This window comes from Lates calcarifer, linkage group LG20 (genome assembly GCF_001640805.2).
Source record: "Lates calcarifer isolate ASB-BC8 linkage group LG20, TLL_Latcal_v3, whole genome shotgun sequence".
NCBI classification, from domain to species: domain Eukaryota; kingdom Metazoa; phylum Chordata; class Actinopteri; family Centropomidae; genus Lates; species Lates calcarifer.
This window is the reverse complement of record NC_066852.1, coordinates 17,054,026-17,067,429: the sequence shown is the minus strand read 5'-3', so window position 1 is coordinate 17,067,429 and position 13,404 is coordinate 17,054,026. Positions and strand designations below refer to the sequence as shown.

The 13,404-nt window shown below is 39.5% G+C and overlaps 2 protein-coding genes across 6 annotated transcripts in view; one reads left to right on the top strand and one right to left on the bottom strand.

Annotated features, from left to right (window-relative positions):
* The window catches only part of irf1b (interferon regulatory factor 1b), a 323,207-nt gene that overhangs the window by 30,298 nt on the left and 279,505 nt on the right, over positions 1–13,404 (bottom strand). The gene's annotated exons all lie outside the window — the stretch shown is intronic.
* acsl6 (acyl-CoA synthetase long chain family member 6) overlaps positions 1–13,404 on the top strand; it is a 39,870-nt gene that overhangs the window by 20,228 nt on the left and 6,238 nt on the right. For all 5 annotated transcript variants that reach the window (XM_051078813.1, XM_051078811.1, XM_018691607.2 and 2 more), the window contains 11 exons: positions 847–948; positions 1,238–1,337; positions 1,960–2,138; positions 3,536–3,568; positions 4,508–4,559; positions 7,070–7,143; positions 7,351–7,428; positions 10,622–10,756; positions 11,057–11,191; positions 12,143–12,238; positions 12,861–12,933. In XM_051078813.1, coding sequence (XP_050934770.1) covers positions 847–948; positions 1,238–1,337; positions 1,960–2,138; positions 3,536–3,568; positions 4,508–4,559; positions 7,070–7,143; positions 7,351–7,428; positions 10,622–10,756; positions 11,057–11,191; positions 12,143–12,238; positions 12,861–12,933 — 1,057 coding nt within the window. The remainder of the gene's footprint in view (positions 1–846; positions 949–1,237; positions 1,338–1,959; positions 2,139–3,535; positions 3,569–4,507; positions 4,560–7,069; positions 7,144–7,350; positions 7,429–10,621; positions 10,757–11,056; positions 11,192–12,142; positions 12,239–12,860; positions 12,934–13,404) is intronic.

The window sequence follows — 13,404 nt, the reverse complement described above, 5'->3', positions numbered from 1 at the left end:
CATGTTTTGGAGAGTCATCACAGGAGCGATGGTGGTTGACAGGAAATTTTATTTAGTGAGGTGGAAATATACTGCAAAGCAAACCTTAAGGCTGTACCAGAAGTGGATTACGCCACCTTCAACATTTATCAATGACATCATGTTTTTGTTGTACAAGAGATGGTGGGTGGAAGGGTTTTTTTTTTTCCTTTCTTTTTCCCAGGAAAGCCATATTATGTCTGGACTTGTTTATAGTCCTATTCAGGGAGAAGACATCTCTCTCTGTAATTTAAACAATACGCCATTTATCCACAATTCAGATTGGAAAATAATGTGCAAGGCTTTCACCAGAAAAACATTAACATGTGAAAGTCATTATGCAACTTTCTTTGCTGTCTAAGCATGGTAATATAAACTGTTTTCTCCAATGTCTGATGTCATAATCACGGTAACTTGAGAAATGAGATTTCAACAATTCAACGGTTTACATATTAGACAACTGTGCATTCTTCTCAGGATGAAACTGTGGATGTTTCCAAAATGAGCTTAAAATTGGTCAGATGACCTTTGTTATTGTGTTTTATAGCTGAAGCATGGTGAAAAATAAACCCCATACTATGACAAAGATGGATTTCCCTTTTTTTACAAGTTTCACTCTATTCACCAAAATTACAAAATAACATCGGACTCACTAAGCAACTCACTGATCACTAAGAAAAATTCCTGCCCTTTGCTGTATATTTCCCATGAAACTGACTTTAATGTCACATTATGTGCCTCATTTTCTTGGAAAACTCACTCAGTATTTTTTTGGTTTTGTTCCACCTGGTCCCTTCAGCCGCTGTTCCATCTTCCCACTCTCCGTAGGTGACGGCCCGGGCCGAGCACCTAGGTTCAGGCCTGCTGCACCAAGGCTGCCAGCCCAATCCTAACCAGTTCATAGGAGTGTTCGCCCAGAACAGGCCAGAGGTGAGTGTCACTCTTTGCCTCGTTCTGGCTCTCTAACTTTCTCACGTTCTGCTTCTCCCTATCACAACATTATGTTCAGACAGGGTAAACCATTTTACAGATGGCTTCGTTCATGCCGACCATTGATGTAAACAAACACACACACACTCAAAAACTGCACACACTGTTCTACTCATGGATCCTCTCATGTTTGAACAGATTAGCCTTGGAAAATGAATGTGTCTAAATTACCAATGGATGAATGTACTCTAACCTCTGACCCTTGACCCCTGACTGTGTGTGATCACAGTGGATCATCTCAGAGCTAGCTTGCTACACCTACTCCATGGTGGTGGTTCCTCTATATGACACTCTGGGCCCAGATGCCATACGGTTCATCATCAATACTGGTAAGAAAACACACAGAGTCACTCAGGAGAATTGAATATGAGATGCAAATACAACCAACAATTCTCACCTCATTGATGGAATAAACCTTCATCTAAATAACTTTAGTGAAACCATAGCATCATGAGACAGTTAAGGGTTTTTACTCACTTCAAATTCAGTGTTTTGAAACAGCTCATATCTGTGTGACTGATTCTGTAGCTTTTAGCAGTGGAACTCCACTCACTGATGACTGAAAACATCATTGTCAGTTTCATACACAGTCTGTTACTTCCTGGTTAAAAGCTTGTTTAAAGACTGCAAAAGCCACAGAAACCTAATGATGTGAGAACTTTATTGCAAATGGGATGCTGCTGAGCTGTTTGCTTATATAGGTCTACTTTTGTGCTGAATCGCAATCACATTTGTGTGAACTAAAAATGGACTGAGTTTATGTCTGAACTGAAGATAGTCATAACATCACAGCAGCATGACCTGCAAATCTTATCAAATTTCAATTGAATCCCCCAACCCACGTCTGGGTCTTTTTTTTTTTTTTGTCTTGTTTCTTTTTTTTGTTTGTTTCCTATTCTGCTGATAATCACACAAGGGTGCGTGTGCTCTTGCGTGCTTGTGTCATTCCAGCTGACATCTCCACGGTCATCTGCGACAAAGTAGAGAAAGCTCAGGTGCTTCTGGACAATGTGGAGCGAAAGGAGACTCCGGGCCTGCAGAGAATCGTCCTGATGGACGCCTTCGACTCTGCCCTCGTGGAGCGCGGCAGGGACTGCAGTGTCCATGTGCAGGCCATACAGGAAGTCGAGGTGTGACATAGGGGGACAAAAAATCTCTGCAAAGCTATAAAGGGTCTGTTAGGGGAATTGGCTGCGTGCAAGTCATGCAAACTATATCATAAGAAATATATATGAAATGATTACAGTCAGCTGGCCCCATCATGGAAACGAGAAAATACTCAAAGTAGTTAAAGTTAGTTTTTAAGAGCATCTCTGACACCTGCTATGCTAGTCAGATTTATTCACCAGGTTTGCTAGACTCTAGCTTCATCTAAATACAAACACAATGAGTCATACTTAGAATTATTTAAATCCTCTTAAATGTTGTTACATGTCAATAAATCCAATCAGGTTTTCTTGCTAGCTCTCTATAGACTATTCAAGGGGAAGTGGGCAAAAGTAATCAAGCAACTGTTGCTGAATTTGCTCAATAACACTGTACTGTATGTAAGGAATGAATAAAACTAGTGCTGGCGAGAGCTATTTCGTGTCATAACCAGTGACATGCAGCAACGCCATACTGTCATAACCAATGACATGCAGCAATGCCATACTTTTCGTAACAGTCGTGAGACTCAACTATGCACACGCTGAAATTCCCTGAACAGCCAGTCATAACAAACTCATGGGTGGATTCAGTCAACACACAATCAAAAATTTGTGTTGCTTCTTAGGCATGTTAGATAAGGTCTTTATCTACTCAAGTCTACAGAATCTGACAAATGTGGCCTTTCATAATCACAAAGCCACACACAGACAGCACATACTACGTTGAAATAGACCCCTATGTCTAATTTGGGCATTTACAGTAATTTCACTGCTATTTTCATTCCCATATCCAGATCCAGACGATCATAGCAGTTTGTGATAGATGTATATTTCTTTTCTTGTCCTTCTTTCTGTTGGAACACATTACAAAACATTTTGTGTACTTGAATAAAACATACAAGGGATTTATAGCACTATGAGGACATCCTAGTGAGTTGTAGAATTAAAACAAGCACAGGAAGGTAGCAGGAAGTCACATGTTCGTGTCACATGATCAACTCATTGTGGAACTGTACCAGTGTGATAGACACCTGGCTTAAAATAAACAAAAGGAGTTCTTGTAAATGCTGTTGAGCTCAATCTACACTGAGATCATTTCATACTTCTAGAGATGGCTTTCTAAGTACATTTGCTTTCCACCAAGACAGAACCACAAATGTTTGGTAAACAGATGAGGACAAATCACACATGTTCTGGTCAAGACTGACCCACATGTTATAGTCCTTGATTTAGAAAAGTAACTGGCAGACATCAGAAGACACTCACTGTTCAAGGAGTCATAGGAAATAACACTAAAGCTATATCCAGTAATGTTATTTATGCATGTCAAGTATCAAGTCCACTAGTAATAGTTTCTTCCATCTCGTTTTTTCTCACAGGCTCTGGGCAGAGAGCACTACAGAAAACCTATAGTAAGTACTAAGCCACAGTTCCACCATACTCTGGGAAAGATGTACTGTGCAGCACTTTTAGTCATGCTAACAGCATGATGCAGTGTTGCAGCATTTTGTGCAGACATTCATGTTCCCCAGAAGATCATACTTTTTGTTTAATACCAATTAGGAAATGTTACCATGCTAACATGCTAAGCTAAGATAGTGAACATCAGCATGTAAAAACTGCCGTTGTAAACATCCTGACATCAGTATTTAGCTCAAAGCAAAGCTGTGCCGACAGTAATAACAACCTCACACACCCTTTAGGCTGTAGACACTTAGTCTTGTTTTAAGCATAAATGATGACGAGTTATTTCTTTATGGTGTAAATATGAAGTCAGTTAATTGAATGACATATGTAACTGAACTTGTTGAGAGCCTGACAAGTGATTAATGTAACAACCTGCAACATTATGAATAAGCAACAAAATAGCAAATAGTGTTGCAGTAAGCTTTCACAATTGTTTTTCAGTCCAAAAAATTTCCTGACAGATCTCACATGGCTTCATTCACATCTTTCCTGGTTTTACAGGTTAAACGCTCCCACTTCAGCCACAATGCTCTGGCTATTGGATATCAGCCAGCTATGCGAGTGTTTACTCTGTTGAAAACCAGAGAGAGATTTACTGTGAATAGAATGTACATTGAATGCACATGCTGAATGCATGATGAAATAGGCTTGATGACAGCTTATTGGCAACCTACACATGAATGGGACATGTATTACTGTTGTGATGATAAAGAAGCGGGACTGAGCCAAAAAATTATGAATGCAGCTCAGCACATCCAATAGTCCTCACTCTGTAATGACACGTGTTTGTGCAGCCTGCATTTGAGGAAAGTACAAAGTTCAAAGTAGAGTTTCATTCAGTGATTAAGTTACATGTCTTCTAACATAATTTTTTTTCTCCACAGCCACCAGCACCAGACGACCTGTCCATTGTGTGTTTCACCAGTGGAACCACAGGTATTAATTGTATAAATAAGTGAATAGCATATTTCATTTGTGTTTGGTGCTGAGAGATTACAAGAACATGAGTGAAGCATCTAAGTGGCTAACAGTGCTAGTTTTGAATAGCTGTTATTTTGCAGCCTGCTAACAGCAGGGCCAATCACACATCAGACATGACACACTAAAAAAATAATACATAACAATGGGTTTGGTATTTAAAAATACACATTTACGATACAAATAGTTACTTTTTCCTTCTGTTAATTTGCCTCTCCATAAGGATCCCCATGCAAAAAAAAAAAATTCCCATGATGCACCATACCAAACCAAGGAACACTGAATGCCTTACTATAATTATATGTTGTGTATGTATCATGTGTTTGTGATGTATTAACTACTGCACTTACAAAAGGATGAGTTAATTTAACTGAAACTGCTCCCTTAAATTCTTGTCTAACAGTAAGGAACTCTGACTCACAATGTTTTTTGTTCTCTAAGATGTTTATGTATTTACAAGGCAGGTTATAAAACAGACTTAACCAGTGTTAGTGCAGAGAGCAAACATGCAGACAGGTCACTTTGCATTTAACTATTTCAAAATGACATGAATGAATGACTGAATCAGCCAGTTACATTACGCATAATCTTTGATTAAACACTCGCTCTACATTTAATTAACAGGTCAGACAGGACAACCTGCTGACACACCTGCTCTAGTCATAAAATGTTTAGTAAAATTCCTTTTCAGGTCAATGGAACAACACTATTTTCAAAGCAGAAGTCGATCAGATGCGGCACAAACATTTCTCATCTTGCTTCATAAGATTCTCACGACTTTTGAGTTAAAAAATTCAAAGCGACAACACTCTGCTGGCTCGCAAGCAGTCGTATACTGTCTGTCTCTCTGATAACACAGTGGTGTGGCTGCAGACTCAGTCACCAGCCCTTTGCTTTTCAAGATGTTGATGCCATGTGACTCAGTGGATACAGCATGTCACAAACACCGCCAGGTTCAGGTGGTGTGCCAGTTCAAACTGGGATCACCCATGCTGAAAATAAAAGCACTCATGACGTCTGACTGTAGATTAAACTTTTGATTAATGATAATGATAAAGACAAGTGGGGTGTCATATATTTGAAATATTAAAGATTAAGATAAATCATTCTGTAGCTGAATGCTATGACTGCTAAAGCAATGAATACTGTAAATGTTGAGTCATTTTTGTTAGATATGTCAAACAGAAAATGTTACTGAAATTCAGTCATTGGTTATGTCTGTGTAATACAGTCTAATTATCTTTGAAATTCTACATTGAAATTTGTATTTCCAATAGGACAGCTCCTTCATTATTCCGGGAAATACTCTACTCTCCAAAGAGAGACAAGCAGATGTAAGCATTTCCTGTAAATGAATCCAGTTTCATCACAACAGCAGAGTAACCCAATAGCAAGAGGAGAATTTACACTCTCCCTCTTCTCGTTACATGTAGTCAGTGTTCACTCTGGATTCCCCTGCATGTTCTGACATGTTGAGAGACTGCCACATTCATGAAAGTGAGGAAGAGACTTCTGCCTTTTCCTATCCCACAATAACATGACAACAACCGCTGAAACCAACTGATGGGGGAACAAAAAGCCAGGTCATGTGAGGACTGGCTGAGTGTCAGTTTACAAATGACACCAGTTGCAAGCTCAGAGTCCACTGGTGTGCTGAAAACACTGCCACCTGGTGGCATTGAGAAAGACGTGCTGCCACTCCAGCACAGGGTTAAGTTTCCTTTCCTCGCCTCTGCATTTCCAGAGAATTCCCTCAGTCTTTATTGCAACATCTATTCAGCTCTCAATCTACCAGATTGTTCACAGCTGTGTGAGTCAGATGGCATGAGTAGAAAGAGGAACCCACTTTATTTTAGAGTCATTGCTTCATATAAACGACTGTAGGTCTGTACAAGTGACTGAGGAATGACATTACAGTAACTGGGGACAGCAATTGGCATTTTAGTCTCTTATAGGAACTACCAGGCACTCTTTTGTTTTCACAGGGAAGGAAGAATTTTAAGTTGTGACATCATAGACTCCTAATTTTCCATTTAATAAAATAATGGTGGCACATGGCAAATGGTAATTTGAGTAAAATATTTAAATCTATATGTACAGATTTTAGAGGCAAAGTAACCTGAAAAAAATCAATATTCACAAATTTTGATATCTCATGATTAAACTAGTGATTAGAGATGAGTGTCTTATATTTTAAAAACTAGTCTTTTCAGGCACACATCACACTCTATTATGAGTGTGTACAGGTAACACAAGCAGGCTTCAAATGTGCAGGTGAGACAAGTATTAAACAAGGTGAGACAATCTGGATCACTGGCAACACAAAAGCCCCTTTGTTAGTACAAATGATCTCTCTTTTCCAAGACATGTCAGAAAAATTCTGAGGAAATTCTGCTGAGGTGTGTCTTTCCAGGTCATATTCCTTTTGTCAACCCCTCCAGTTGATTTTTTGTCTTTTCTGTCTGCAGGAAACCCAAAAGGAGTCATGCTAACCCATGGGAACGTGGTGGCTGATTTCTCAGGCTTCCTCAAAGTAACAGATGTAAGTGATAAATGTTACGGTCCCCTCAAATCATCAAGGTTTTGGGATGATTTCATGACATGGTCTGACTTTGTTCAGTGATTCATCAGTCTGGAGTTATTTTCCTTGCATTGCTGTCCATGCAACTTTGAGTTTTGATTACATTGCTGTGTTGCGAAATCGTTTTTAGCGCCACCTGACTGATTCCTATCCCTCTGTCTCCTGCAGAAAGTCATTTTCCCCAACCAAGATGATTGCCTCATTTCCTTCCTGCCACTGGCTCACATGTTTGAGAGACTTATCGAGGTGAGTGGGCTGAACTGAGGTCTGTTACCTCAGGAATGAGATAATTACAGCGTGTGTTTATGATTTTCTAAATGTTAGGATAGTAGTGGGGTCAGAGGAAGGATTTGATGTATGACATCAGGGAAGGTGGGTGTTAATTTGAGATTATCTCGTGTGTAGGAGGGACAAGGAGGTGGGGAGAGGTATTTTTTTCCCCCGCTTTCCCTTTCTTTTTTTTTTTAATGGTTTTTGCTTTCCAGCTCTGAGGAAAAATGCCATGTGCATGTTACATAATTTCCTAGTCTACAGAAGCACACGCACACACACACACACACACACACACACACACACACACACACACACACACTAAAGTACATGCAGATGTCTGAGAACTTTCAGTCTATATGCACAACATGTTACTGAGAGAAATCAGTTTAAGGCAGTAAATCAGAGAGCATGCATTTACATACACTGCAGGGACTCATTTACTGTAAAACCTGTGTAAAACCTGTGTTTACCTACAGCTGGTCACTAATTAGATTTCTCCTCCAGTACACCTCTTACCATATTTGGGATTGAAACTGGCATATGTAAGTGTGTTTGTGTGTAAGTGTGATGCTGCAGCCTGAAGAATTAAGTTTTTGTTGAAACGCATTCATCATGTGTCCTTACAGTGTGAATTTTACAAAGAGTCTACTGTCAAACTGTGGAAAACAACTTGGCTTATTTGAGTTTCAGTATTACTCAGAGTCTGGCCTCAATTATGGAATTCACAGAGAGAAAAGTTGGAGTATTTCTGTTCATCCCAGAGCACTGCTGCCACAGGGATACTTTACATCAGAGGATTTTCCCTGTCCCTCTGCCCTGCCAAGGTCAAACATTCCTCCGAGATGCAGGAAAACACACACACATGCGCAGCAGTATGCAGATCAAACAAAGACATAAATAGGTTGCATCATTATTTACGAGCCCCTTTGCGTTCATGTCATCTGTCAAAACCACAGCATACACCTCAATAGCAGCACTGCTGTTCAGTGTTCAACTGTTCTAGCTTTTTTTGTGTGTTCACCTTGTAGTAGCCATGTCACTACCTCCAGCTAAAAGCAAAAGAATAGTTAACAGTACAACATTATGTAAGTTTAAATGTTTATTCTTAAACAAATCTTCATATACTGTTGGCTCTTTAGCATCAGTTTCTCATCTCTTGCAAGCTTTCGTTTCCCAACAGAAGTTTCCATCAGGTTTTGACTGACTGTCGACAACAAATAGGACAGTTAACGGCAAGAGGAGGTTGTTTTAACTCAGTATCTGTGAAGCTAAACCTGTCAATCAAGGGCTTTTCATTACTGATTCCAGATCTGTCACAGAACATGACATTAAACATTAAACCACTTAAAGAGGATGTAGTGAGGCTGCATTTTTGTCTCCTTAAATGACCATAAGCTTTGCTGAACCTTTATAATAGTCCTTCAGTCTTAGGTATTATCATTCCATTAACTGGGTCATTAAGGGTGTATGTTTATGTGTGGTCCTGTGTGTGTGTATGTGTGTGTGGCCATTCGGGTTGCATCAGGCTGAACCAGCCTGATTTGTTTTCCTGCAGCGTGCAGTAGCGTTGTCAGCGGCGTGAGACTCAGACGCAGGAAACCACCTAACTCCCCCACAAAGCAGCACATCAGGTCAAACAACAAGAAGCAAGTTCAAGAGTCTCGCACATGCACACAAACGCACCACACTCCATGTCTAATACTGGTGGTGTCTCGATCAAAATGGAAAAATGAGGGTGGACCCTCTGCTTCTCTGTGTCCCCAGATGGCCTCAGAAACAGGAAGCAATTTTTCACAGCTGCTTGACAGCAAAAGGATGTGTGCTGGGTTGATCCTCAGTCAGTCTGTGGAAGTGTCACAATCTGCAAGGCGTGTGAACATAACACAAACTAATCATACAGCAACTCTAATTTAAATACCCTCCTTGTCAGTTTTGTACTACAATATTGATTTGAGTCAGAATGGTTAAACTGTGATCAGTAGCACCAGAAGCAGGAGCAGTCAGAAGTTTCAGTGATGATAAGTAGATCATTACTGGATAATGAGTCACTTCTGCTGCTGCTAACTTGAGTTCATCCTCTCGGAGTGTAGAATGTTCTTTATTGTTTCCATTTGAGGCCACATTTCACTTCTTTTGTTGTTTTTTGTTTTTTTTTTTTGTTTGTTTGTTTGTTTTTTACTTCTTCTTCACCCCATACGAGTGGGAAAACACAGCAGTGTTTTTCTCCACTACATTTATCTAACAGTTCCTAGATCAGATTAAGACTTTACATTAACAAAAATGTATTGTTAAAGATTTTGATGTCTTACATAAAAAGGAGGTGGGTAATAATGGTGAAATTATCCAATATTTCACCCCAAAAAATCAAAGATTAGAGAAAAGGAAACAAATCTCCTCCATTATTCATCTCATAACCCCCTAGATTTATTTTGTGAACCTCTGAAGGCGGCCAAATCCCTTTACTTTTACCTGTAATGGAAAATCTGTACATTGTTGTTCTGGTACTTTTACTTAAGTATAAATGATCAGTACTTCTTCCGTCACTGATAGTAACAATGAATGACTTTCAAACACTAGTATTTCTATCTTATCACATTTAAAGTAAGATAAAGTGTGTAGATCCTAATGTGCATGTGCATAAGCTCCTCTCTATTTTAACAACCACTGACCTAGCATTTTCCAGTGCACCCATGCATATTCAGACATTAACACAGAAGTTCCTCTTTTTGCTGAATGACATAGGACATGTCATGAGTGTGGGAATGAGAACCCTAACCTTTTACGACAAGTATGATGACTGATACATAAACTGGTACTTCACATGAATGCCCAACAAGTGCTTGCAAGCTATTAGTAATGGTAATAGAGTACAGTAAGTACACAGTAATTTATCTATTTGTAATATATCTCTTATCCCGTGTAGCACAGTTAACTGTGAGGTGTTGTTACAGCCACACAGCACTTGGTAACCACAATATTACGTTTATAGATTATTATAGATGTATTATTACATGTATATTATAAAAATAAAGATTTATTTTCTCTCCTATTAATTTCCATTAATTGCTGGTAATTATCTGATCTTTGAGTGTCTAATGTAATAGATCTATGTAATATACCAAATAGCTTTAAGGTTTGTTTTTGTGTTATGTGTCTGTCTCTGCAGTCTGTGGTGTACTGCCATGGAGGACGGATCGGGTTCTATCAGGGTGACATCCGCCTCCTCCCAGATGACATGAAGGCCCTGCGGCCAACCATTTTCCCTGTTGTGCCTCGACTGCTCAACCGCATGTACGATAAGGTGAGATGAACAGATATAGACAAGGCTCTCAAAGAAACTGGAAGCAATTTAGCTTATTAAGTGATTGTGATTTTCTCCAGAAAAAAAACATCAGCTGTGAAATTGGCACTGTTCATGGTTGTGACTCCCACACTGACAGGGATTTGTGGTTTGAAATTCAGTTGAAATTGGTTAGCCCTATGTTTATGAGTCATGTAAAGATCTTGGCCATCCAGCACTGTAGCAGCTGGAAAGAGAGGGGACTGTCCCTGATCAATCCTATCCCAAAAAATGAGTGTTTTGTCTTTGTCTCTTCTGCAGATCTTTAGCCAGGCTAACAGCCCGTTGAAGCGTTGGCTGCTCAACTTTGCTGCCAAGAGAAAAGGTGCTGAGGTCAGCAGCGGGATCATTCGCAGTGACAGTATCTGGGACAAAATCTTTTTCAGTAAGATTCAGGTAAACAGTGTTTCCACTCCCTGAACTATACGTGGGACCATCACATCATACACTCCTGTTGCTCAGTGCATTTCAGAAATCCACATAACACAGTCAGGTCAAAGTCAGACTTTCCCATTGTGTTTTTCACCCAAAGTACCACCACTGCTTGTTTATTTCAATGCATTTCTAAAGAAAGTTCTTTCATAATACCCTAAGAGTGGTAGAATGTCACATCAGTTTGATACTCTTCCTTTGTGCATCAGCAAGTAGTTGCAAGTAAGTAAGTAAGTAAGTAAGTTCAAAAACATAAAGCAATTAAACTATCAGCAGTGTATAGTATTTTTATAGTCAGATTTTAGTCTTTAAAATCCAATTTAAACACACAAGTAGCTATCATAATTGCCTATATTAACCCTCTAGTGTGTTTCATTATGTTGTTAAACCTCTCATAATAATCTCCCAAGTGACCTCTATGTAGTTATACTTAAAGCCCCTGAAAACATAGTTTCAAATCTTAAGTATTTCATAACATTAAACACTGGTGGCTAAACTTAACTCGGTTAATCTGCTTCATCAGGACTGTGTGGGTGTGTTTGTTTAGATTTCACTGGCAAATGAGGCTACCAACTGTCATCAAACTCTGATTCAAATGTTACTAAATCCTGTTTGGTATCCGGGGGTACGAGACACATCCTTTCTCTAATTGAGTGAAGCCACTTCAAAACAGTGAGAAGAGCTCAGAGAGAGAGAGAAAAAACCACTGAAATCTGTCTTGAAAAATAACCTCCAATGCTTATAGTGAAAAAAAGGGTTTTTTATGGCCTTTAAAGTTCATTCTTTCCAATCCAATATCAACATCAATAAATTTGTTTGTTATCAGTGTTATTATCATTATCATTAGAATTATTACTTTAAGAAAACAGAAATTAAGACCTCACTGTATTAATAATGTGTTTCTCCTTTGAACAGGCCAGCCTGGGAGGAAGGTTGAGGATGATTATAACAGGAGCGGCTCCTACCTCGCCCAGTGTCCTGGGATTCCTCAGAGCAGCTCTGGGATGCCAGGTAAAGCAAACACACACACATTTGTCTACACTTCTGTTCTGGTAAGGAACCTCATTTGCATAATGAATTCTCAAGGCCCTAGACCTAATTATCATAAACATTTGCCTAACCCTTACCCCATCTTTAATCTAAGCCTAGGTCTAACCTGTAAGTGGCTATAATCAATATTTTTATGTAACAATTTACCAAATGATAATGACAAAACAATACGAAAGGGTTCACTTGTGGTGCTGAATCTAAGCTGGACTATTTACAGGGCTTTATAGCGGCTTTCAGTTCATTGCTCATCACAACTCATCACAGCTGTAAACTATTAAGACACCCTGCACACCACCTGCACGGCAGCAAATAGCAGACAGACAAAGTCAACATAACATAAGGGAATATTTACCAACTAAAGTGCCAGAAATTTCCCTCAGGAGTTGGACCAAAGTGTCGAGAAACATGACTTAATGAATGATAGTGTTGCTCTGTTACTTCTGTATGTGTAAATATGCAGCTGTTTGCTAACAAGTTCACCTTGTCAATTTTAAAGATGATGATATGTCATTATTGTAACCTATTCCCACTGCCCCCAAGTGGCCACCGCCCTCCTCTCAACATTGTATGTGTCTGTGCATAGGTGTACGAAGCGTACGGCCAGACAGAGTGCACAGCTGGCTGCACCTTCACCACACCTGGAGACTGGACCCCAGGTGAGCCAACGTTTATGCAACAGACCTAGAAAAGAAACACGGATCCTTATCTCTCCCCAACTCAGTTAACATGTTTACTTGACCGAAGGTTCAGTTCAAAGGTCTAAAAATGATGTGGTTGAGTCATGATTTTAAGGAGTAAACAACTCCCACGCTGGGAATAGTGTTTAATTGAGGTCACTGTGTCTCTAATCTTGATGAGTGAATTCTGTTGTCACCACTGCTGCCTAAATCAACCTGCCATCAAAATGTTTCTGATGACGGTGTTAGAAACTGCACTGTGCAGCTCAGATAATGATATGACCGATGAACAGTTTATAGAATGCAATAGACTGCAATAGACGGGGGTGCGTGTCGTTAGATTAAGGAAAGAAAAAGGGAGAGGCCTGGAAGGGAGACAGAGGAAAAAGTTGTTTGGCCACATTATTAACAGTCATAATGTCTGTGTAGGTGATTTCCAAAATCAACATT